Source organism: Urocitellus parryii, chromosome 2 (assembly GCF_045843805.1).
Source record: "Urocitellus parryii isolate mUroPar1 chromosome 2, mUroPar1.hap1, whole genome shotgun sequence".
NCBI lineage: Eukaryota > Metazoa > Chordata > Mammalia > Rodentia > Sciuridae > Urocitellus > Urocitellus parryii.
The window spans coordinates 172,532,579-172,557,449 of NC_135532.1; the positions used below are offsets into that span (position 1 = coordinate 172,532,579).

Genomic DNA, 24,871 nt, shown 5'->3' on the forward strand with positions numbered 1-24,871 from the left:
ATGAAGGTAACAAAAATCATGTGCCAACTGTCAGAATGCAATGGGGAGAAATTAAGCATCACTTCTACAATATTCCCGTCAAAGATGATTAACTTATAAGGGGAAAAAATCAGATAAATCCAAGTAAAGGACATTCTATAAAATAAATGCAAAAAATAAATTTAAAATCTGAAAAACTGACCTAGATTAATGACAACGAAAGAGGGATAAGAATTAAATACAACATTAATTACAAAACTGGGTCCTTTTGCAGATTAACTTTAACTGTTGGAAACACCAACAGTCCTCTCTCAGTAATTGACAAACTAAAGCAAAGATACAAGAGTTGGAGAACATAACCACACAACTTGACCTAACTGACATATACAAAAAAATAACTCACCCAACAACAGCCAGACATACATTCTTTTCAAATGAACACAGTATATCAACCAATTAGATCATATGCTAGCCACTGAAACAAAAATCTTAATAAATATATTTAAAAGGACTGAAATTATACAATGTATATTCTGACAACAAAGATTAGATACCAGTGATAAGATGATACCTGGGAATTTCAAAGTACTCAGAATAGTTCTAATTATTCATCAGTCAAGAAGAAATCAAAGAAATTTTAAAAGTATTTTGATATGTAATAAAAATAACACATCAAAAGCAGTGCTTAGAGAAAAATTTAGAGCTTCAAATGCTTACATCAAAATGAAGGAAGGTCTAAAATCAGTCATCTCATCTTCTACTTTTTTAAGAAAAGAAGAGCAAATGAAAACCAAAATAGTAGAAGGAAACAATATAAAGAGTAAAAATTAATGGAAGTTAAATAATAATGAAGATTTTTAAAATGTCAAAATTCGATTCTTTTAAGAGATTAGGAAAACTGTTAAATATCTACCCAGCTTAATTAAAAAATAAGCAAATTACCAATATCAGGAATAAGAAAACATCACTATAGTTCCTTTAAACAACAAAAGAAATTGTGTAGAATCTGTCCATTAAACAATTAAAAAGATAGAAGATAGGCACAAATTCCTTAGAAAGTACAATTTACAAAAAATTATTGAAGAAAAAATTTAAATCTGAATAGACTTGTGCACGTTTTAAAAATTAAATTTGTAATTTAAAGCCTTCATAAAAAGAAAACTCAGGTCAGACTAATCTTACTGGTGACATCCATCAAATACGTAAAGTAGAAATAACAACAACTATATACAAACTCTTTCAGAAAATAAAGGAGGAAATACTTCCTAACCCATTTATAATGAAGTCCACATACCTAAATACAAAGATATTGCAAGAAGATATAACTAGAGATTAATATTCCTCATGAATATACATATAACAATTTTTAAACTAGTAAGCTAAACCCAACAACATATAACCAAGTATAATAACATATAGCCAACATCATGACCAAGTGTGGTTTATCCCAGGAATGCATGATTTAATATTTCAAAATCAGTACAATTCATTACATTAAGAGAATAAGAGAAAAAACTTTTATGATCATCTCAATACATGCAGGAAAAAGCATTTAAATATCCCTTCATGGTTTAAAAAAAAAAAAGCATTTAAATATCCCTTCATGATCTTAAAAAAAAAAAAAACACAAATAAAGAGGAAAACTTTTTCAACCTAACAAAAATCACAAATGAAATCCCTTCAGCTAACAAAATTCTCCATAGCAAAATACTGGATTTGGACTCTCCTTAAGATCTAGAACAAATCAAAGATGTCTGCTCTTACCACTTCTGCGCATCAATTATTCTGTGGGCCCTAGTCAGTGCAATAAGGAAAGAAAGAGAAAAAGGCATACAAATCAGAAAAGAAGAAGTGAAACATATGGACAACATGATACTAAGCAAACCTAAAGAACATATAACTATAAGAACTAAAATGTTAACAGTCTCAGGTACATGTTCAAAATTAAAAAAAAAAATCAATAGCATTTTTATATTCAAATAATGACATTTTTTAAAATGGCATTTTAAAATGTGTCCAATTACCCTACACTGAAAACTATATAACAATGATGAGAGAAATTAAAGAAAACCTAAGTAAATGTAGAGATATAACATGCTCATGGCCTAGAAGCCGGTATTATTTAAATGTTGATTTTCCTCAAATCAACATATAGAATCAATGCAATCCCAATCAAAACTCAGCTGGCTCTTTTTATAGAAATTGAAAGGCTGGTTCTATGCTTTCCACAAAAACACTAAGGATATAAAATAACCAATCAGTCTCCTTAAAATAGTAACAGGATATATATAAAAGAGTCACAGTGTGTCTTGTAAAAGTAACGAAAATGGAGGTCTTAATACTATCTGACTTTGAAATTTACTACGAAAAAACTCAGCAATCAAAACAATGTGATATTGATTTAAAGACAAATCAAACATACTGAAAACTCATGAGATATAATATTTGTACAAAAATGTACCAAAAGAAGACTCATACAAAATTTTTCATAGCAGCTTTATTCATAATGATTAAAAGTAAGAGACAACAAAAATAACCATAAGGAAAAATGAGTAAACAAGTTTCATAATATTAAAATAGGACACTAATCAACAAGAAAAAAGAATAAACTACTGATACTCAACCAACATAAATGAACCATAAAAATACAATGCTGTGCAAAAGGAGCCAGAGTTACATATAATGCCATTTACAGGAAGTTCCCAAAGGACAACAATAATCTATGATGAAATAATCATTAACAATTGTGAAGGGCATTGACTACAAAGAAATACAAACAAAACTTATAGGATGATTGCATATCATGCATCCCATCTACACCTTAATGTATTGGAGATCATGTAAGTTTATGCAGTTGTCAAAATTCTGAACTATAAACAGGGTCTCAGCATTTTCCTTTAAGTTTTTTCTCAATTAAAAATATATGATTTGGGAGGGATGTTTGCCATCCCTCCCAAATCAATAGATAAAAGGCCAATAAATTCATTAGAGAATATTAAAAAAATAAAAATTAAAAATAAAATATATCTTTCCACTCAAATAATACCTAATTGCCTATTATAGCCCAAGAACTAAAAAACATAAAATTTAAAGGCAGACTATAGGAAAGAAAACTTAAAGCATACTGCATACTCACAAGAGTCCTGCAAGCAAAGATAGTCAAAGCAAGTTAGTATCATAATGACCACCATGCAAAAGAGAAAGCACACAACTATAGAATGCCAAACAAGAATACTACAGGCATACACTATGTGTTCAAAATAACAGAATAATATCATAGTGTGAGCAATTAAAGTAACCTGATACACTTAAAGCATAAAATATAGGAGAGGAGATTTGAACTACTGTATAAGTTGGATAAGCAGGAACCTATATGTCAGATACAGTGGTGTAATATAATTCCAACTAGTCAGAAGGCTGAGGCAGGAGAATCGCAAGTTAGAGGGCAGGCTCAGCAGCAAAAAAGGGCTCTATCTTAAGACTTTAAAAAATAAAAATAAAAAAGGCTGGGAATGTAGCTGAGTAACTAACCCCTGAGTTCAATTCCCAAGTATTGGGGAAAGGAAAACAAAACAAAAAGGACCTGATTATAAGGATTCTTTCCATTTATGCCCCCCCCCCAAAAAAAAGGTTCATTTTATCTGTTTGGCACTGAAGAAACACTGAAAAAGTTTTAGTAGGGGAGTGAGAAGTTATACATCTCATATAGGAAGATCACTATAGAACTATCTAAAAGATCAAGGATGGCTCAGGCATTCACCAAGATAGATCACATCATGGATCATAAAACACACCTTAAATTTAAAAGGAGAATAATCATACCATTCATAATTCTGACAATAATGGAATTAAGGTAGGAAAAAAAACTGGAAAATACCCCAAAAGACTTGGAGATCAAGCAATACACTTCAAAGTAATAAACGGTTGAAAAGAAGAAAACTCTCATGAGAAGTTAGACATATTTAACTAAATGAAAATAAAAATGCAAATGGGATACAGCTAAAAAAGTAATTCTAAGGAAGTTTATAGGATTGAATACATATATTAGAAAATAAAGATCTAAAATCAATAGTCTAAACTTCCCCCTATAGAAAAAAAATTTAAAACCACAGTAAACCTAAGAAATAATAAGACTCAGCAGAAATACATTAATTATAAAAAAAAACAGAAAAACCAAAACATTTTGAAAACATTAATAAAATCTATAAACCTATACTGGGGAGAAGGAAAATGGGGAGTTGTTCAACAAATAGTTTCAGGTTTTGCCAGATAAAGTTCTTTGCAAATGCTCAATGGCTGAGTATTTGCCAACTAGCATGTTTAAAGCCCTGGATTTGATTCCTCCATTAATACTTATAGAGAGCTATGGTACACTATGAATATAATTAACACTACTGAACTATAAATTTGAGAATGATAAAAATTGTAATTAAAAAGCCAACTCTGTAGCCATGCTAAAAGAAAAATCGAGAAGATATAAATTACAAATATCAGAAATGAAAGAAAGGAAACTCCATACACACTAAAAGCATAATAAAAGAATGCCAAGAGCAGCTTCATAACCACAAATTTGATAATCTTAATGAAATGGACCAATTCCTTAAAAGACAATCTGGACAATCTGATAAAATTCACACAAGAAATAAAACAATCTATTAAAGAAATTTAACCAATGATTTATAACCTTCTGAAACAGAAAGTACAAACCAAAGAAGGGTGTGCTGATGAATTCCACCAAACATTTAAAGAATGTTTCTCTACAATCTCTTCCAGAAGACAAAAGCAGAAGGAATACCTGCTAATTCATTCTATGAAACCAACACTACCCTAAAATCAAAACAAGACAATGACATTACTAAGAAACTACAGATGAACACCTCTCATAAGCAGAAACGTAAAAATGTTATCAAATCAAACCCAACAGTGTATAAAAAGAATTATACTTGAAATTTATTCAAGACATTCAAGATTGATTCAACATTTGAAAATCAATTAATATAATACACGATATCAACAGACTAAAAGTAGAAAAAGTATTACTATAGACTAAGTTGGCAAGCCCACATTTTTTAACATAATTATAAGTAATTATCCATTCATTCAACCTATGTGGCAACATCTCGGAGTATAAGATAAGAAACCTCTGCTCTTGTAGAGTATATAAGCCTATTACATAGACAGACACTGAACAAGTAAACATAAGTCCCTATGGCAGAGCTCAATCTAGGGTCAATAGAAGTGGCAGGGTGATTATGACTGAAGCACTATCTTAAGTTAAAAAACAGGGACAGGGTATGGCTGAGGGGAATAGTCCAAGCAGCATATACAAAGATCCTAAAGCAAAGGTACAGTGAATTAGATAAACTGAAAGGAACCCAGTTTTAAAACCACAGAAAGAAAAATTGAAGATTACATTATGGTGGTGATTTTACTGATCATAGGGCAAGAATCAAAGTAGAGAAGGCAAGAAAGACATGAGTGACTACAAAAGACTACCTTAGGTGCTGAACCATTGTCTATGGTGGGTAAGAGAGAATGAAGGGCTGGTATGATTTTTAAAAGATACATATTAAGCAAGTAGAGAATGAAAAGAAGACACAGAATAGGGGTGTATCACAAAAAGTTGTTGAAGGCAAGGAACTGGGTATAGCTCAGTAAGTACAGTGCATACTTATTTAGAATGCTTGAGGCCCTAGGTTCAAATTAAACTAGAACTACCACACCCACTCACCCACCCACCCTCAAAAAAAAAGAGGTGGGAATTTTTAACATTTTTTTTTAACAATTTAAACCTATTCTTTAAAAATAAAAATAGAATTTAAAATGTCTTTACAAATTAAGCACTAAAAATTCAATACACACATAATCCTAAGAAATGTTATAGAAAAGACAAATTTCTATAATTATGTAATATGAAAACTTAATTTTGCCTTCAAGTATGATTTCTTCCAATATTTTAGTGAATGTATTCAAGAACACTATTTAGTCTTTAAATATTTTCTGATATTTCTTCAAAAACACAATATTAAGACAAAATTAATACTTTTTAACCATAAGTTCAATGTCTTATAAATTAATTACTTACAGGGACATTAAGTGCATACTGAAGTCCTTGAGGAAGTCTTTCATGTGCTTCCATCTGTTCTTCATCATTTTTCACTGTCTCCTCATGAACCATGAGTTCATCGTGTGATATCATATCCTGTTGTCTCATTTCACTTTCTTGTAACACTTCATCGGCAGCAAGGATCTCTTGGTGTGGCATACTTCGATCCTGAAGTACTGACTCCTGCAGTTCTCCAGACACAGTAGACTGGCCAGACACTCCACCCATTACAACCATTGCCCTGGAAGACTGCATTTCGTCTATGCCGCCACATTTAAGAAACAATCCTTCCAGTTTGTCGTCAATGTTCATGCTTAAGTATAACTGCCTAGAAAGACCAAGTTTGGCAACAAAGCATAATAAATTAGTTTTATACGACTAATTAACATTTTTTTAAATTTCAAGTTATAAAAGGTACACATTTGAAGGAAAAGTTTTTATCCATGAAATTCACAATTTTTAAATTACCAAGATAGGTTTCCAAAGTCTAGTTGAGTACATTTTTATATTAAGGCATAAAATTCTAATCTACCTGATTATTGAAAAATGATTCTGCTATTAAGCAAATTGGGAGAAAGCATTTTCAACTTTAAAGGATCCATATCCTTTAATGCATCAAAGTGTCTTAAGTCGAAAAGGATACATTCAAGAAGGCCTTTTTTGACAGAGAACACTCTCAAGCAAATCATTAAAGAAAACTTAAAAATAGTCACCAATCATATAAAAATAGTCATAGTAGTATAATCAAAGATATAAATGCTAAAACAATGGTACCATATTCACCACTCTGGTAAAAACTTTCAAATACATTCAATATGGAGACAAGTAACCTACAGAGGGAATATCAATTAGATCAATTATTTTCGAAGGCAACTTAGGAGTATATAACCAAAACTACAAAAATGCATATCCTTTTACACCAGTAATTCTATGACTAGGAATTTATTTACAAACACATACACAGAAAAGCAGTGCAGCAATAATCATCACAATAAAAAACTAGAAATACATTATGTGTTCAATAAACAGGTTAAAATATGTTTCAACATATTTTTTTATAACTGGACTATAGTGATGGTTGCCAGATGCACAACTCAGGAAATTAAAAAAAAAAATCAGTAAATATTTCAAATGAGTGGGTTTTACTGTAGTTTTTTTTTTTTTTTTTTTAATAATAAAACCAGAATAGTGGGTGCCTGTTGAGTGGGGAAGGGACAATGCTGATAGGAGGAAGGAAAGGGAAGCTTCTGGGGATACAGTGATTTTTTTTTTCTTGAAAGGAAGGCTGATTGCACAGGTAGACTCTGAAATATCAAGATGTACACCTGTGATACCTGCACTTTTCTTTCAGTTATTACAATAAGAAGGTGAAGTTTGTTGCAGCCGAACAATAATTCATACAGTTAATAAAAAGTTTTCCTGAAAAATATCTGAAGACTTGGGGAAACAGCTTAAAGTGTTAAAGAGAATATATGCAAATGTATGTGGGTGGGAGTGTAAATGTACACAGGATTATCTAAAATGGTAACAACATTAACATTACCACAGGGTGATGAACATTCCTTTTTTTCTTATTTACATTTATCTCTTTCTACACTAAATTATTACTTTCATGAATGTTTTAAATGTATTAATTATTAAAAATAAAATGTGTTAAAATGAAATAATAATGTCATTACTAGTATATTTTAAGTCGCAAAAGACTAAATAGATTGTGATAAGAAATTAAGAACTAAATATTATAAAAATAATTATATTACCTTATTATAGAAAAGAGAGACAATATTTTAAATCTGCTTTTCTAATTTAGCTATAAATTCATGAATATTAATTAATTAACATTAATTACTATAATGACTAATATAACAATTATTAGGAAACCCAAAGAGATCTCATCTCAAAGAAGACCGAAATCTTTTTAAAAACTACTATTATTAAGATTACAAGAAGTAAATACAACATTCACTACCTAATATGAAGGATCTACAATTAGTAAATGTACTATATTTCAGTTTAGCTACCTCTTTCCCAACTAAATCACATGAAGATCACTTCCTTAATCATGGTTTCCAGAGGTCAAATAAATAAGTTAAATTCCAACCACTACTGAAACCAAAATACTCCTTCACTTACTAAGGATAACATCAAGGGAATAACCTTTACTTAAAAAAAAAAAAAAAAGCCTTATTAACAGCAGAATAAACAAACGCATACTTAACACTTGCTTTTCTTGCCTTCCCTGTTAAGATCAACCATCTGATTTTACTTTTAAAAATCTTTAGGTAACAAACTTAAAATCTTAAAAGTCAAAGATTTTAAATATATTACCAAATAATTGCTCTTTTCAAATATCCCAATTCCCTCAGCCATATCCTGTCCCTGCTTTTTAACTATCTTACAACTAAGTGGATGTCTTTTAAGGCTAAACTTGGGTTACTCTAGCCAATTCTTTGGGAATCCTTGCAAATAATTATAATCTTCTCTAAACTATTTACTTTTTTCTTAAAGAATGTGGAAAGTCCCTGAATTATTTATAAACTTATACATTCAAGGGCCCACCACTCTTACTTACAGTCATACCATTATTTTGGTATGTTGCTACTACAGTCATACCATTATTCTGAAAAACTTATAAGTATTTAGAGAATATGGGAGATGTCAAAGAAGTTACTAAAAGACCAACTGAGCTAGGAGCACACTCTGATTTTTTGTTGTTTTTTTTTTAAAAAAAAAACACTCAAGAGCTGGAGATATAGCTCAGTTGGTAGAGTGTTTGCCTTGCATGCAAATCCCCAGCACCAAAAAAAAAAAAAAAAAAATTCAAACTTGAAGCCTAATTTGTTAACTACCCCAAGCTCTATATTTCCTTACGTGCATAGACCTCAACTTCAATACTTTTGATCATCAACTTTAAAAACTTTAGTGTAACCTAATATTATGCATACTATTTAAAATTATATTCCCATTTTATTATACCTATAAAATATGAATTTTTACTACCTGTGTTCCTAACACAAATCTAAAATAATCAGTACTGAAGAAATAAAAGTACTCTGGGAATAGACAGTATTTTGGGGGGGAAAGGGGGATGGGAATAAAAGTACACAAGAGTAAGGGAATTGGGACAGGAAGACAGCAAAACAAAAGAAAGTAAATTGAAAAGGAAATAGAAACATTGCCAAGTAGAAGACAAACTTGACCGATTCAACAAATTTTCTGAAAACAGATCATGGGCAAAACAAAAGGAATCTGTCTTTCTTTTTAACCATAATTTGTTAATCCTATGGTCACCCCAAATTAAGCCAGACATCTGGAGTTAAATTGGATAGCCTGGACATTATTTCTGTGATAAATGCCCTGAAATATCAGAAAATACTACAATATTTACACAGGATTCATATCAATGAATACTGCTCAAAGTTTTAAAATGAGCTTAGAAATAACAAAGTAAAAACTGCATGTACTCTTGACCAAGCAACTTCACTGGTAGAGATATACATGATCCTCTAGAGTTATTTATATACATGAACCAGGATATTTGATGCAACTCCCTCATTTACAGCAAAAGACCAGAAACAATCAAAGCATCCACTAATAAGGAGACTTCTTTACAATAATTATGATTCAACCATACAACAGAATGTATACAACCATAAAAAGAAGAGGTTAGCCATATGTGCTGGTTATACAATGTAAAGCAGGTGAAAAAAATCAACATCTATATAGACAGTAAGACCCTTGCTACATAATTTTTTAAAAGAAAAACAGCTCTGATCAATAGTTATTCTGGAGAATTTTTTTTTTCTTCCTGCAAAGAAACAATGGAATTTGGGAACTGAAATAAGAAAGGAATCTGCAGGGAAAAGACTAATCCTGATATTTTGTTTTATTCTTTTTTCAAACCATGTAAATCTTAATATAAATATATATGTATGTATTCTCATATATATTCTTATATTCAAATATATGTACATATTCTTATGTACATGTATTTTTATATAATATATTTTATATATTTTATGCATGTGTGTGTGTGTGTGTGTGTGTGTGTGTGTGTGTGTATATATATATATATATATATATATATATATATATATATATATAAAACATGTTGTTTTTTTAATAAGGATGCTGATCAAACCCAGGGCCTCATACACATCAGACAAACACTCTTAATTAAAATTGAGCTACACCCCCAGACCTTCCTTTTCTTTTCTAATTTTACAATAGGGTAACAGGTGTGGGTAATATAAAACACTTATTAATGTTTTTTTAAAATGTGTTTTAAGACAAAATGAAGCAAATTGAGGTATTGCACACCTCAATTTGTCTCTGTAAACAGGATAGTAAACAGTACAGGAAATGAAATAAGGACCACATACAAAGAAAGGAAACTTCCAAAAGCCTATGAAGAAAGGAAAGAGTACAAACCTATGATACAAAAAATGATAAAGTAGGAAAAGTACATTTATGTATTGTCCTTGCACCTCCCTTTTAAACCATAATAGTTTCATCACCACCCCTAATAACTCTTAGTCATTGGGGCTGGGGATGTGGCTCAAGCAGTATCGCGCTCCCCTGGCATGCGTGCGGCCCGGGTTCGATCCTCAGGACCACATACAAACAAAGATGTTGTGTCCGCCGATAACTAAAAAATAAATATTAAAATTTAAAAAAAAAATAACTCTTAGTCACGCCTCACTGCAATGTTCAGAAATCCAAATACAACAAAGGGTCCCATGCTCAAGACTTAACACGTGTTACTTCCCTTCTGTAATTTAGTAATTTTCAGGGAGGCTCAGCAAAGCGTAAAGAAAAAAGAAAAGAAAAACAGATGTAATCAATTCACATTAATATGTGAATAGTTAAATGTCTCTCCCCGTTTACCCCTGAAAAAGCCAACTAATTTTTGACCCAAATGTGCCTATGGAAATTCAAAGGTTAGGAATGTTACACAGGAAAAGAAAAGAAATACTGCTTCCCTTAAGTCATCTCTGTCACATAAAAGACTATTCTGTAAGCGAAAAACATAATACTATAACAATAAGTTCCCATGAATTTCTGTCTAACTGGGGAAAAAGAAAATAGGTGGAATAATAATCCACTCTGAGTATTCTGTGAAGACTATAACTGGATGAACCTTGGGAACTGACGCACAGGATACAAAATGGCAGAGCTGTTAAAAACCAAGACAGAGCCAGGCATGGTGCACACACCTATCATCCCAGCAGTGTGGGAAGCTGAGGCAGAAAGATTGAGAGTCCAAAGTCAGTGTCGGCAACTTAGAAAGCCCTAAGGCAACTCAGAGAGACCCTGTCTCAAAATAAAATATTTTAAAAGAGGGGGGGGGTGGCGGCTAGGAATGTGACTCAGGGGTTAAGTGCCCCTGGGTTCAAACCCTGATACCAAAACAAAAAAAAAAAAAAAAGAAGAAGAAGAAGAAGAAGAAGAAGAAAAGAAAAAGAAAAAAGACAAGATGGACAGTGATGTCCTTGGGCTCATTTAGCTAATGGTGGGACTGTAATCCTACCTCCTGTGTTCAAGTTACCCAGAGGTGACAATGCTGAAAACTAGAATCAAGGAGAGGAGAAAGAAAGGGGCCAAGCTGGAATCAAGTTCTCCTTAATCTTCCTTCAGCAGACTCCTTCACTTTGCATCCTTCCCCCACTTTCAAGATTTATTCTCCCCTATAACCAACCACCCCTCTGTCTGAAAAGAGCAAAGTATGGGAACAGAGGTATTTAAGTACTACCAAAGTTTCCTGACCCTTCATTCACTCATTAATATGGACCAACTATATCTGTTTCCTTTCTTTACACTTTGCTAAACCTCCCTGAAAATACTAAACTAGAGAAGTAGCATGTGTTAAGTTTTGAGCATGGGACCTTTCTTGTATTTGAATTTCTGAATGTGCAGTGAAGCATGAGAATTTTGGCTGGAATAGCCTAAGAGTTATGAGGGGGGAAGGTAATAATTATTATGATTTTAGACAATACAAAAATGTACTTTTCCTACTTTATCATTTTTTGTAGCATAGGTTTGTACTGTTTCCGTTTTCCATAGGCTTTTGGAAGCTTCCTTTTATATATGTGTGTACATGTTTGGGGGGGCCCTGTCTGTACCCCTGCCCCCATCCACCTACCATTCTTTCCTGACAAATATTTTGTTCAGCTATATAAAAAATAATCCTAACTATTGCAGTTTTCACCTAGTTATTTAAGTCTAGTAGCAAAGATTAACTTAAAGAGAAATAAATTTATGACCCATTACTTTCTCCTATTATCTAAGAGTGTTTACTCTTCTTGTTGTCATCTTCTACTTTAATGTTTCTTATCATCTAAGTGCAAGCAATCAGAAACTAAGCTTTACAGTCTTACACGCTGACACAGAACAAATAATCTTTGAGTCAGTGCTTTTAACAATGAAGTAAAATATGCAAGTTTTTAATACACTGAGGTGGTGGGACCAAAGCCTGTCTTACAGAACTATAGTGGCTCAAAAAATGTGACATTTCTTCCATGAAGTGTTTGGTTCTACCCTGTTTTCTTATGCCAACCAAAATATTTCACTGAATCTAAAACTTTGTGGGATCCCACCTACAGTAAGTCTGCTCTGTGATCATGGATCTTAACAAATATTGAAAAAGAGAATCTCAAGTAGGTGTGGTGGCAATGTCTGTAACAACCCCAATGACACAGGAGGCACAGGCAGGAAAATGGCAGGTTTGAGACCAGACTGGGCAATTTAGGCCCTAAGAAACTTAGAGAGACCCTGTCTCAAAACAGAAAATAAAAAGAGGTGAGTATGTAGTTCAGTGGTAAAGCACCCTGGGTTCAATCACCAGTATAAAAAAGAAAGAAAGAAAAGGGGTGGTAGAGAGAAGGGAGGAAGGGAGGAGGAAGGAAGAAATGCATGGATGGAAGAAATCAAAATATGCATCCCAGCTGGGATTAAGAGGAGCTGAGAATTGGCCAAATTATGTTCTGGGCGTATGTGAATGTATCACAATGAATTTCACTTTTTTGTATAACTGTAATGCACCAATTAAAATAAAATGTTAAAAAATAAATAAATAAAAAGACCAAAAGAGTAGAGGACAGAGATCAAGGAGACAGAGGAGGAGAGGGAAAGGAAAGTACTGAGGATTGAGAATGAGCATATATACCTTTATGAATATGTCACTATGAACCCCACTATATGGACACCAATAATGCATTAATAAAAATATTAAAATAGGGCTGGGGTTCTAGCTCAGTGGTAGAAGACTTGAGGCACTGGGTTCAATCCTCAGCAACACATAAAGATAAATAAACAAAATAAAGGTACTGTGTCCATCTATAACCAAAAAAAATATTTTTAAAAAATTTTAAAATATTAAAATAAAAAATGCAAGTTTTAATACAAACACTGCAAAAATTACTTCCAAAATCCAGGCAACTGTATGGGCTTCTTTCAAAAGACAAACTTAACAGAAGCATATAAGGAACTTAAAATACTTAATGAGGTTTTTAATTGGGATTTAAGTAATTAATGAGGAAACTACCCTTCCAAATTTATTAATATGTGTATATTTGTAATCTAAGTTTCAAAGATATGGGAACCTGGACAGGAAAGACAACTAACATAATGAGGACACACTAGATGTAAGATACTGTGCTGGACATGTTTATACATATTACCTTACTTAATATTTATAATAATCTTCAAGACAGTAACAATGCAAAGACAAACTGAGGATTACTGAAAACTACATAGCTCAGAAGTAAATTGGAATTTCAAACCAAGTTTACTTGCTTCAGTGCACTTTTTACCATATCATACCACTTCCTGACTTTTAAAGGCCCTGGAAACCTTAAAGTCCTTGAACTCATCCTCATCTCACCACCTACTTCTGAGGCCTCTGGATCACCAATGCTTGGCTTGGTAAAGCAATCTCCTTAGCTGAGCAACCCATCTCATAGCTAACACAAGAGAACTTTCTGATACAGAATCCTTATTCTTCTTAAAGTGGACTGGACTCTTTGCATATTCTCTACTTTCCAACTTCATCTACTATTCACACCTTAGAGGATTTCCCTTTAGCCAGTCCTTTTTTTTTTCCACAAGTTGACATACACCCTCTTAAATTAACTTCTTTCCTCCATTCTTTCTTCAATTACCAGAAAAATCTTTCTCTTAATTTTCCATTTCCAATTAGAAATTTTTTTAAATCCTAAATATGGCGAATAAACCAAAAACCAAAGAAAGGATGGCTGTTTGTTTTTAAATGAAAACAGATTTGAAGGCCTGTGCCACAACCCTCTAAAATCCTTATCCCCCTTCAGATCATACACAGACTATCTACATGCCACTTACCACCTTTAATTAATCTGCATTCAAGCATGAAAGAAAGAAATATTTTTCATTTAATATCCCGCATTTCTGCTTTATTTATTGAGTTTGGCATTAATATTTTCCATCAACTGTAACTAAATAATGTGAAACTTTAATTATATACTACGAGTCAAAACAGTATAATGGTCAAGGTTAGGAAACTGAAAATCACTGCATTTTCTAAGAGTAATTTTCAAATAAAATATTCTCCCAAATTCAACAACACCCCACCCTTATACCAGAACTGATTACACCTAAAAAGGAACTTCACTTTAGGCAGGAAAGGCACTTAAAGGAATTTGTTCTGAAAACAAATAACAGAGAACAAATTACTTCTAAATCCTACAAATTACTTCTGATCCAAATAATTTTCAGCAAACCTCTTTTGTATAGAGGATGCCAGTTACATTAATTTCTAACATCCAGTTAACATGCCAGTAACATCAATTTCTAACCTTTGCATGACTCAGGAAGAAATTATATTTTTAAAATGACAGCATTAAAAATACAAATATCAAGGGCTGGGGATGTGGCTCAAGCGGTAGCGCGCTTGCCTGGCATGTGTGCGGCCCAGGGTTCGATCCTCAGCACCACATACAAAGATGTTGTGTCCGCCGAAAAACTAGAAAATAAATATTAAAATTCTCTCTCTCTCTCTCTCTAAAACAAAAAAAAAAAAATTAATATATATCAAGACTGAGGATGTAGCATGTGCAAGGCCCTGGATTCAATCCCAGCACACACAAATACCCCAATTAAAAAAGAAATATAAAATATAAATATCAGCTTTAAGATAATTTGGTAAGATGAATAAATCAGTGGTCAATATAAGAAACTTAAATATTTTGTCATTCCTAAGAAGTTTTCTATTTTTCCTCATCCTTCAGAATATAATTATAAACTGGGCATAGTGGCACATGCCTATAATTCCACTGACTCAGGAGGATGAGGCAGAAGGATCCCAACTAAGTTCAAGGCCAGTCTGGGCAACTTTGTGAGACCCTGTCTCCAAATTAAAAAAAAAAAAAAAAAAATCTGGGGATACAGTTTAGTGGTAGAACATTCCTAGGTTCAATTATCAGTTACCCCCCAACACACACATACACACACACACACACACACACACACACACACACACACACACATACGTGTGTGTACATATACATATAATAATTTAGCAAAAACTATGTATATATGTATGTGTACATAAACACAAAATAATGATTTAGCAAAAACTGCTTATCTCATTTAAAAACAATATTTATTGTGTAGGTACATTCTATATTCAGAGAACTCCTCAGATATACCTTTATGTAACTATCATTTTGTATCTTCAAAGCCTATATTGTAAACTATATATTTTTTTTCTAAGAAATGTCTTTTTTTTATCCTTTTTTAAACATTTATTTATAAATATTTGTTTGTTTATATATAGTGCACCTCACACATGCTAGGCAAGAGCTATACCACTGAGTCACAACCCCAGCTTCGACTATATTGATTTTTTAATTTTTTTGGTACTGGGGATTGAACTCAGGGGCACTCAACCACTCAGCCACATCCCACCCCTATTTTGTATATTATTTAGAGACAGAGTCTCACTGAGTTGCTTAGCACCTTGCCAGTGCTAAGGCTGGCTTTGAACTCGTGATCCTCCTGCCCCAGCCTCCTGAGCTGCTAGGATTACAGGCATGCACCACCATGCCCAGCACTGTTGATTTTTAATGGGCTACTTTTAAATTTCCTAATAGCATCATTTACAATAATGAAAACTGGACAAAAAGTTATTTCAAATCAGTACTAGCAACAATGAAACATTTAAATAATAAACACCTAATTTAATACTTAAAAATTATTAGTCAGAATGTACAATATGCAATTTAAAAAGTAACCCTTTTTTTTAACTTATCCTGATTTTTTTTTTACCTTTATTTTATTCATCCATCTATATGGAGTGCTGAGAATCAAACCCAGTGCCTCATACATGCTAGGCAAGTGCTCCCCCACTAAGCCACAGCTCCAGCCCCTAAAAAGTAACCATTTTTTAACCATAGAAAAATAATTTATAATTATTTAAGCCAAAGTTAATGCTTGTCTACATAATACTTATGCCCCTCAAAAAAAAAAAAACCAGAATCTAATGCATTCCTACTATTTACCACCAAAATCTTCTAAAACACTTAACAAAATAGTGATACTTTGAAACTTGAAACCATATTTATGCCAACTCAAACTGTTTAAGAAATATCTGTGTGTATTTGTGTGCATGGGTGCGTATTTATTTTTCTTTCTGTGGTGTTGGGAATTGAACCCATCAGCACTCCACCACTAAGTTACACTCTCAGTCCTTTTTTGTTTTGAGACTGGTTCTCACTGAGATTGCGACAGGCCTCAAACTAGCAATTCTTCTGCTTCAACCTCCTGAGCTGCTAGGATTACAGGCATATACCATTACACCTGGCAAAGATATATCTGTAATTTATCAGAAGGGGATAGGGTGAAAAAAAAATACAAGCAAAATAGAAACCTATATTGTCAATTCTAGATATTATATTCATTGCACTTTATGCCAATCTCAAAAATTAAAACATTAACAATCAAAATACTGACTTTATCAGAAAATTTTCTACAGTTTTGTAAGTAAAAGGAATAAAAAAGTACTTCTTAAAATAAATTTCACTATATACTATAAACAAACATTAAACATCTAATGGTTATTTTTTAAATATGTGCTATATAGTAACAAAGATACACTCCAGAACAGAAAAAATGTTAACTGACACAAACCCTAGTGTGACAGATAGCTGGCTGTTCCTCCAGAATCTGTTCTCTCCTTCTTATCAAATAATAAAAATTATGGGAGACACATGCCTGCCTAAGTAAGACTCATTGCCCTGCCTCACTTGTAGCTGGTTGTGGTTATGTGACAAAGTTACAGCAAATGGGATAAGGGTGAAAGTGATATACACAATTCCCATTAAAGGAAAGGAGAATGTCCTTTCTGAATTATCTACAAGATTGCTTCCTTATACGAACATAGGCAAACATACAATATGTACACATGTACAACTGTTAGTGTGTTTTATCATATTTCAAAAATTATACAGCAAAATTAAATTAGGTTACTAAGTCAGGTTTCTCTAGGGAGGAAAATAGAGTTTCCCTGGAAATTCTAGAAAATGTAATATGGATGATGTGTGCTTGGAATACGAAGGTAAAGAAATGCAATCCACTGTTAAGGAAAAAGGTTAAACAAGAAAACAATTTCTAACTTCAATTTCACTTGCGATTACATGATAAGCTACACACATTTTTCGGTGTTAAACTAAAACTTAATCTAAAATGATATCATTATTCACGGATTTTGTCTTAAAATCAATGTCTTCTCATGAAAAAATTAAATCAAGAAAAAAGTTTCTTTAGATATAAAAATCAAAATAGAAAAAAACTATTATGTAAACACAACATGAAATTTTAACAGCAAGGTTTCACGTTTGAAAAAATTTTACTAATTCAAGATTATGAAAAATAAGTATTAAAGTTACCTGAGACTAGAGTAAAAATGAAGACTTCAAGGAAGAGAATGCTGTAGAGTTGAAAAAGAAATCATGGTTGAGTTTCTACCTTTCACAGGCTTCAGAAACCCTGAATACCACCTTAATCACTTATGCCATCCAATTCCTACAATAAAACATACACATACACAACAAACAAATCATATTACTTATGGAGGGAAAAAAAGCTATACAAATACAGTTATGTGCAACCTGGTATAAATTTAGAAATGACCACTTTTTGAAAATCTAGTAAGGCACATCTGAATGACCAATGTACTGGCTGGTTTTTAACATATGAAACAAAATATGATACTGGTAGTTAGGAACTGAGGAATAACCCTGGTCTTGTAAAGAATAATTTGCTTAGATCTGTAGTCTACATTAGAGATATAAGATATTGAAGGAAATGCAGAAGACCTAAAAGGTTAGAAAAGAAAAACAAAGAAAGCAACCACTTAAAAACACCATTCTTACCTGCTTTGTAAAGTCTATAAATAGAGAAAAGCAAACAAAATGGCAGGCCTTAGAAATAACACATACAACCAATAACATGTGTACTCAGAAACTATTACAGTTCTACAATCATGTTAAATACCTAGATAAAAAACCTGGTGAACAAGGTTATCTTGGGCAGGAAAAGCTGACAAAAAGAATCCTATAGAAAATGTGGAGTATATCCAAAAACAAAAAGCAAAAAAAGCCCAGGCAGTGCCTAAGAAAACTTCCTGACAGCATTTCTGAGAATAGCACCAGACTAAAGATTTTATGGAGTTTCCTACCCTAAAGTTCCTTAAAAATATTAGATTCTTAAAAAAAAAAAAAAAAAAAAAATATATATATATATATATATATATATATATATATATATATAAATAAAGATTCTTGGGGCTGGGGCTGGGGCTGTACCTCAGTGGCAGAGCACTTGCTAGCACATGTGAGGCACTGGGTTCCTCAGCACCACATAAAAAAATAAATAAATAAATAAATAAATAAATAAATAAATAAAAGCATGCTGTCCATCTACAACATTAAAATATACATATATTAGATTCTTACCTATCAAAAATAGTTTGTGGGGGAGCTGGGGTTGTGGCTCAGCAGTAGAGCGCTCGCCTAGCACATACAAAGCCCTGGGTTCAATCCTCAGCACCACATAAAAATAAATAAGTAAAATAAAGGTATTGTGTCCAACTAAAAACTAAATTTAAAAAAATTGTTTGTGCCAGTGTGGTGGCACATATATATAATCTCAGCTTAAACAGAGGCTTAAGGAAGACCACTGAGTTCAAAGGCAGGTTTGGCAATTTATGAAGACCCTATCTCAAAATTAAAGAGGTTGGAGGAGGGGCTGGGATTGTGGCTCAGTGGTAGAGTGCTCGCTTAGCATGCATGAGGCCCTGGATTCAAACCTCAGCACCACATAAATGTAAAATAAATTTTAAAAGAATAAATAAATAAAGAGGTTGAGGGAAAGTAGCTCAGTGGTAAAGTGCCCGTGGGTTCCATCCCTAGTGTTCTAAAAAAAGTTTGTAAACACTCCTTCATAGGAAGCTTGGAGATAAATGAAAGCTCCTAAAATTTTTTTTATCGGTTTACAAGGACACAAAGAACTGTCTTTCCTACACATAGAGCAAATCCAGTAATAATTTCATCTATGAGTTTGAAGAAGTATTATATTAATTCATTTAAAAAATATTTTGTTATTGACATATTTTTTAAAGTTTGATTTCTGATAGAGCTATCTATCTCAGTATCCTTCAATTTGAGTTTTCCTGCATATTCATGCTTATTTATTTTTCCAAATAAAACTTCTGTCAACAATAAAATTTGTTGCTTTGTTTCAACAACAGAATTGTATTATATAAAACCATAATGAAAACAACAGTAACAACAGAAACCTTGAGTGGCAGGGAGTAAGTAATCACAACCCAGAATTGCTACAATGTTAAGTAAAATGCCATTTTTAACAATTACAAGATACATAAAAAATATATGACCCATATTCATGAAAAATACCAGTCAATACAAACATTTTTTAGAGTCTCATATATGTTGGCTTAACCAAGATTTCAAAACATCTATTTCAGATGTGTTAACATAAATGAAGGAACCCAGGGCTGGGGTTGTGGCTCAGGGTAGAGTACTCGCCTAGCATGTGTGAGGCACTGGGTTTGATCCTCAGCACCACATAAAAATAAATAAAATAAAGAGATTATGTCCAACTACAATTAAGTGTGTGTGTGTGTGTGTGTGTGTGTGTGTGTGTGTGTGTATAAAAATGAAGGAACCCATTTTTTAACTTTTTTAATTATGAAAATAATCAACTGTTAAGATTTTCAATAAAAGCACAGAAATTACATAAAAGAACTCTAATTCTGAAGTTAAAAAGTATAATAACTAAAATCTTTTAAAAACCTTATCAGAAGGGCTGAGCATTGTGATACATGTCTATATTCCCAGAGACTTGGGAGGCTGAAGCAAGAGGTTCACAAGTATGAGGCCAGCCTCAGCAACTTAAGCATCTTAGCAAGACCCTCTCAAAATAAAAAATAAAAAGTGCTGGGTATGTAACTCAGTGGTTAAGTGCCCCCTGGGTTCAGTCTCCAGTACCAAAAAAAAAAAAAAAAAAAACCCAAAAACAGAAACACAGAAGGTCTCACCAGCTGATTTGAAATAACAGAAGAAAATTAGTGACCTAAAGGCACATTAATAGAAATTATCCAATTAAATATCGAGAGAAAAAAAATAGTTAAAGAAAAATAAACAGCTTCAGAGACATGTGGAACATCCAGATTACCAACATTTCTGGAGTATCAGGAGGAAGAAAGAGAGTAAAAATTAGATAGATAGATAGATAGATAGATAGACAGATAGATAATAAATAATAAATAGCTAAAACACAGGACAAAAAATTTCCAGAGCTGACTTCTTTTCTCCTCTCTTAAGAAAAATAAATCTATAGATCCAAGAAGCCCAATCAACTTCAAGTAGAATAAATACAAAGAGACCTATTCCTAGATGCATCATGGTCAAACTATTAAAGGCAAATACAAGGGAGAAAATCTCGAAAGCAGAAGAGAAAAATGACCCAGCATGTGCTCAAAATCATCAATAGGTGAATGGCTAATTTCCAATCAGAAACAACAGAGGCCAGAAGGCAGTGAATCACACACACAAAGAGCTGAAAGCAAAAGGGTGTCAACAAAGAAGAAACCACCAAGACTATTCTTCAAAAATGACAATACTCCCTGATAAACAAAGTCTGAGAATTTTTTGCTAGCAGACTTGATTTACACGAAATATTAAATAAAGGAAGTCCAGGAAGCTGAAAGGAAAGACACTAGACTCAAACACAAAAGAAGCAATGAAGAACACCAGAAATGGCCAAACACATGGGCTTATCTAAAAAAACAAAACTTATTACCTCTTTTAAAGATCTAAGGAGGTATAAAGCAATGATTGTAACAGTGAACTGCTGAATTTACAAAACATAGATATATAACAGTGGCAAAATAGAAAAGAAAAATCACCTATAATGGACAAAGTTCCTATATTTTAATGATATCAAGCAGACTGATAAATGTGTAATGTAATGCCAATGGTAACCACTGGGGGGGAAAAAAACTTTTTAAATGTATAGTAAAAAGTCAATGGGGGCTAGGTTGTGGCTCAGCAGCAGAGCACTCACGTGCGAGGCCCTGGGTTCGGTCCTTAAAGAAAGAAATAAATAAAATGAAGGTATTGCGTCCAATTACAACTAAAAAATAAATATTAAAAAAAGTCAATGAAGTTATTCAAATGGCACACTAAAAAGTATGTAACACAAAAGCCAGTAGACATAGGAACAAAGCACAGTAAACATATATAAAAGAACAGTAAAATGAAAAATGTAATTCCAATGAAATCCATAAGTAACAAGTGAATGATCTAAAAAATCCTATGCAAGATCAGAGACTATCAGATTATAGAAAAAAAGGGAAAAAAATCCAATTATAATGCTGTCAACAAGCAACACTTTTTTACATTGAAATTTAAAAAGATTCAGAATCAGGGCTGGGGTTGTGGCTCAGCTGTAGAGCGCTCACCTCCCATGTAGGAGACCCTGGGATCAATCTGCAGCACCACATAAAAATAAATTAGTGAAATAAAGATATTATGTCCAAGTACAACTAAAAAAAAAAAGCATTTAAAAAAAAATTCAGAATCCGTAACAATATGTTAGCTGGAATGGTAATACCAGATAAAAAGACTTTAGGAGGGCTACTGATGAGGCTCAGTGGTAGGGTGCTTGCCTAGCACACATAGGTTCAATCACCAGCACTGCAAAATATAAAACAGACTTAAAGAAAAAGAGTTAGTAAATCAAGAAGATACAGGGCCGGAGATATGGCTCAGTGTCAGAGTGCTTCCTTGCCATGCGTGAGGCCCTGGGTTCGATCCCCAGTACCAACACCAAAAAAAAAAAAAAAGAAAGAAAGAAAGAGAAAAGATGTAATAATTATATATGTACCAAGAAGCAGAGCCCAAAAATAATTTAAAAACATAAAATAAGCAAAGACACAGAACTACCTACTTGGCATATAAAGAAAACTCTACCAATAGTAGAATATACATTATTCCCAATACACATGGAACATTCTTCAGCCCAGTCCATACATAAAGACAGAAGACAAGCCTCTATAAATTTAAATGTTACTCATTATAAATGAATGATTTATAATTATCAATTCAGATTATATAAATTATAATTTTATAAAAGAAATATATACTTCAAATTATAAATTATTTATAAATTTATAATAATTATAAATCAAATATAAAATTTTGTATAAAATTTGTGGTTATAAAACAAATTTAAAATTAATATCCTGATATTAATTTTAAAATTAAAAGCCATACAGGGCTAGGGATATAGCTCAGTTGGAAGAGTGCTTGCCTCCCATTCACAAGGCCCTGGGTTCAAAATCCAGCACAAAAAAAAATTAAAAGCCATACAAAGCATGTTCTCCAATCATAACAGAATTAAAATAAAAAATATTATGACTTGTTTAAAATTTGCCTCTATAGATTGTAGAGACTCAGCTCCACTTTATTACAGATGGTTAACCATTTATCCTCACTCCATTTAATGAGTGATTCATATGTCTTCTACATTTTTGTAAATTTATTGTTCAATTTTTTTTCAAGTACCATTGTTCACTAAATCCAAAACTGCCAGTATTAAGACACACAAGCCAATTTATGTATCACTAAGAGAAAAAAAAAGAATGCCACATTATGACATGTGAGGGATCTGTGTCAAAGATGTTATAATATGGATGGAAAAATGAGTCCTATACTAAAATATGAAAACCTTCAACAACTAACACAGAGCCCTACTCTACCCTACCCCAACCATCAAGATGAAGAACACTATATTGTATCAGAACTTCTGTAGGGTGAAAACAAAACAAAAATCAAAAGATAAGCAAAAATATTTGCCTAACAAATGACACAGACATTATTTCCCTAAATACACATATATACAGAAACCCATAAATAAACAAATGGCCAGTAACAATGGGGGAAAAAAGCAAAAACTGACATATGAAAAAATGTCTGACACTAGCTGGTGTTATCAAAGAGATTAATGGATTCCCACTGTATTGAAAGTACTGATATTGGGCATTCATTCTTTTATGGTTAGGCAAACTGTCCAGCAAATTCTCAAATGTAGAAGCTCTGTAGCTCAACTATTTTTTCCTTAGGAATTTGAACTACACATACATTTTAAAATACCTACAAAGGTAAACCCACCTTCGTATATTCATTTCATGACCATTTATGAGAAAAATGCTAACAACCTAAATATCCATAAACAGGTGGTTAGTTAAAATAATTATGATATATCCAAATACTAGAATACCACACAGAATGAAATGAGAAGGAATGATATGCAAAGATACAGAAGACTTTTGCCTAATCCCACAAAAAAATGCATGTTGCCGAAAGTATGCACAATATTTATCTAAAGAAAATGCAAATACAAGATACAAAAATAAAGGCTTGTGTATGTACAGAAAATGTTTGAAAGAATATACAATGCTGATAATGAATAATAATGAATGAGAAAATGGAAGAACCTTTTTTTATGACATGATATTCTCTACTGCTTAAGTGTGAATTCATCTTATAATAAACCTGGCTAAAGGAATGAAAAGTGACAAACATGACAATTATCAAAAGATATGAAAAAAAGAAGGAAATCCTAAAATATGGCCAGTAAACTACTAAAATTTTCAATCCTCAAGTATTAAAAGAATTCTCAAAACACATTTTCAAATTCATAAACACTTTTTAAAATTTTTATGATCATTAATAAATGGCATGAGAATGTATCTCTGAAAGATATGTAAATATCTTGAAAACAGTTAAATATTTAATTTTCTTTAATATTGTTTGAAAGATAAAAGCACAAATTTACTATATGTACCAACACAGGCCAACAAGAAAGGAAAGGGTATCTGTCTGCCTGTTTAAAAAAAAAAAAAAAAGCATATAATATATAATTAACTGGAAAAAAAAAAAGATAATGACTTCATCTTACAAAACCAGTAACATTGGGTATGGAGTTGTGGCTCACTGGTAGAGAGCTTGCCTAGCATGTGTGAGGCACTGGGTTTGATCCTCAGTACCACATATAAATAAATAAAAAATAAAGGTCCATCAACAACTAAAAAATATTTAAAACATAATAACAGTAACAGGCTGGGGTGTGGCTCAGCAGTAGAGCACTCACCTAGCGCGTGCAAGGCCCTGGATTCGATCCTCAGCACCACATAAAAATAAATAAATAAAAACAAAGGTATTGTGTCCA

At 32.4% G+C, this 24,871-nt stretch overlaps 1 protein-coding gene across 6 annotated transcripts in view; it reads right to left on the minus strand.

Annotated features, from left to right (window-relative positions):
- Znf148 (zinc finger protein 148) overlaps positions 1 to 24,871 on the minus strand; it is a 147,505-nt gene that overhangs the window by 78,094 nt on the left and 44,540 nt on the right. For 2 of the 6 annotated variants that reach the window (XM_026394057.2, XM_026394048.2), the window contains exons 3-4: positions 18,004 to 18,139; positions 6,065 to 6,413 (exon numbers count right to left, since the gene is read on the minus strand). The exons of 2 other annotated variants lie outside the window; for them this stretch is intronic. In XM_026394057.2, the coding sequence (XP_026249842.1) occupies positions 6,065 to 6,397 (333 nt within the window). In that variant the 5' untranslated portion in view covers positions 6,398 to 6,413; positions 18,004 to 18,139. Of the gene's footprint in view, positions 1 to 1,743; positions 1,759 to 6,064; positions 6,414 to 18,003; positions 18,140 to 24,871 lie in introns of those variants that run through there. 2 more of the 6 variants (XM_026394073.2, XM_026394089.2) reach the window with 2 other exon arrangements.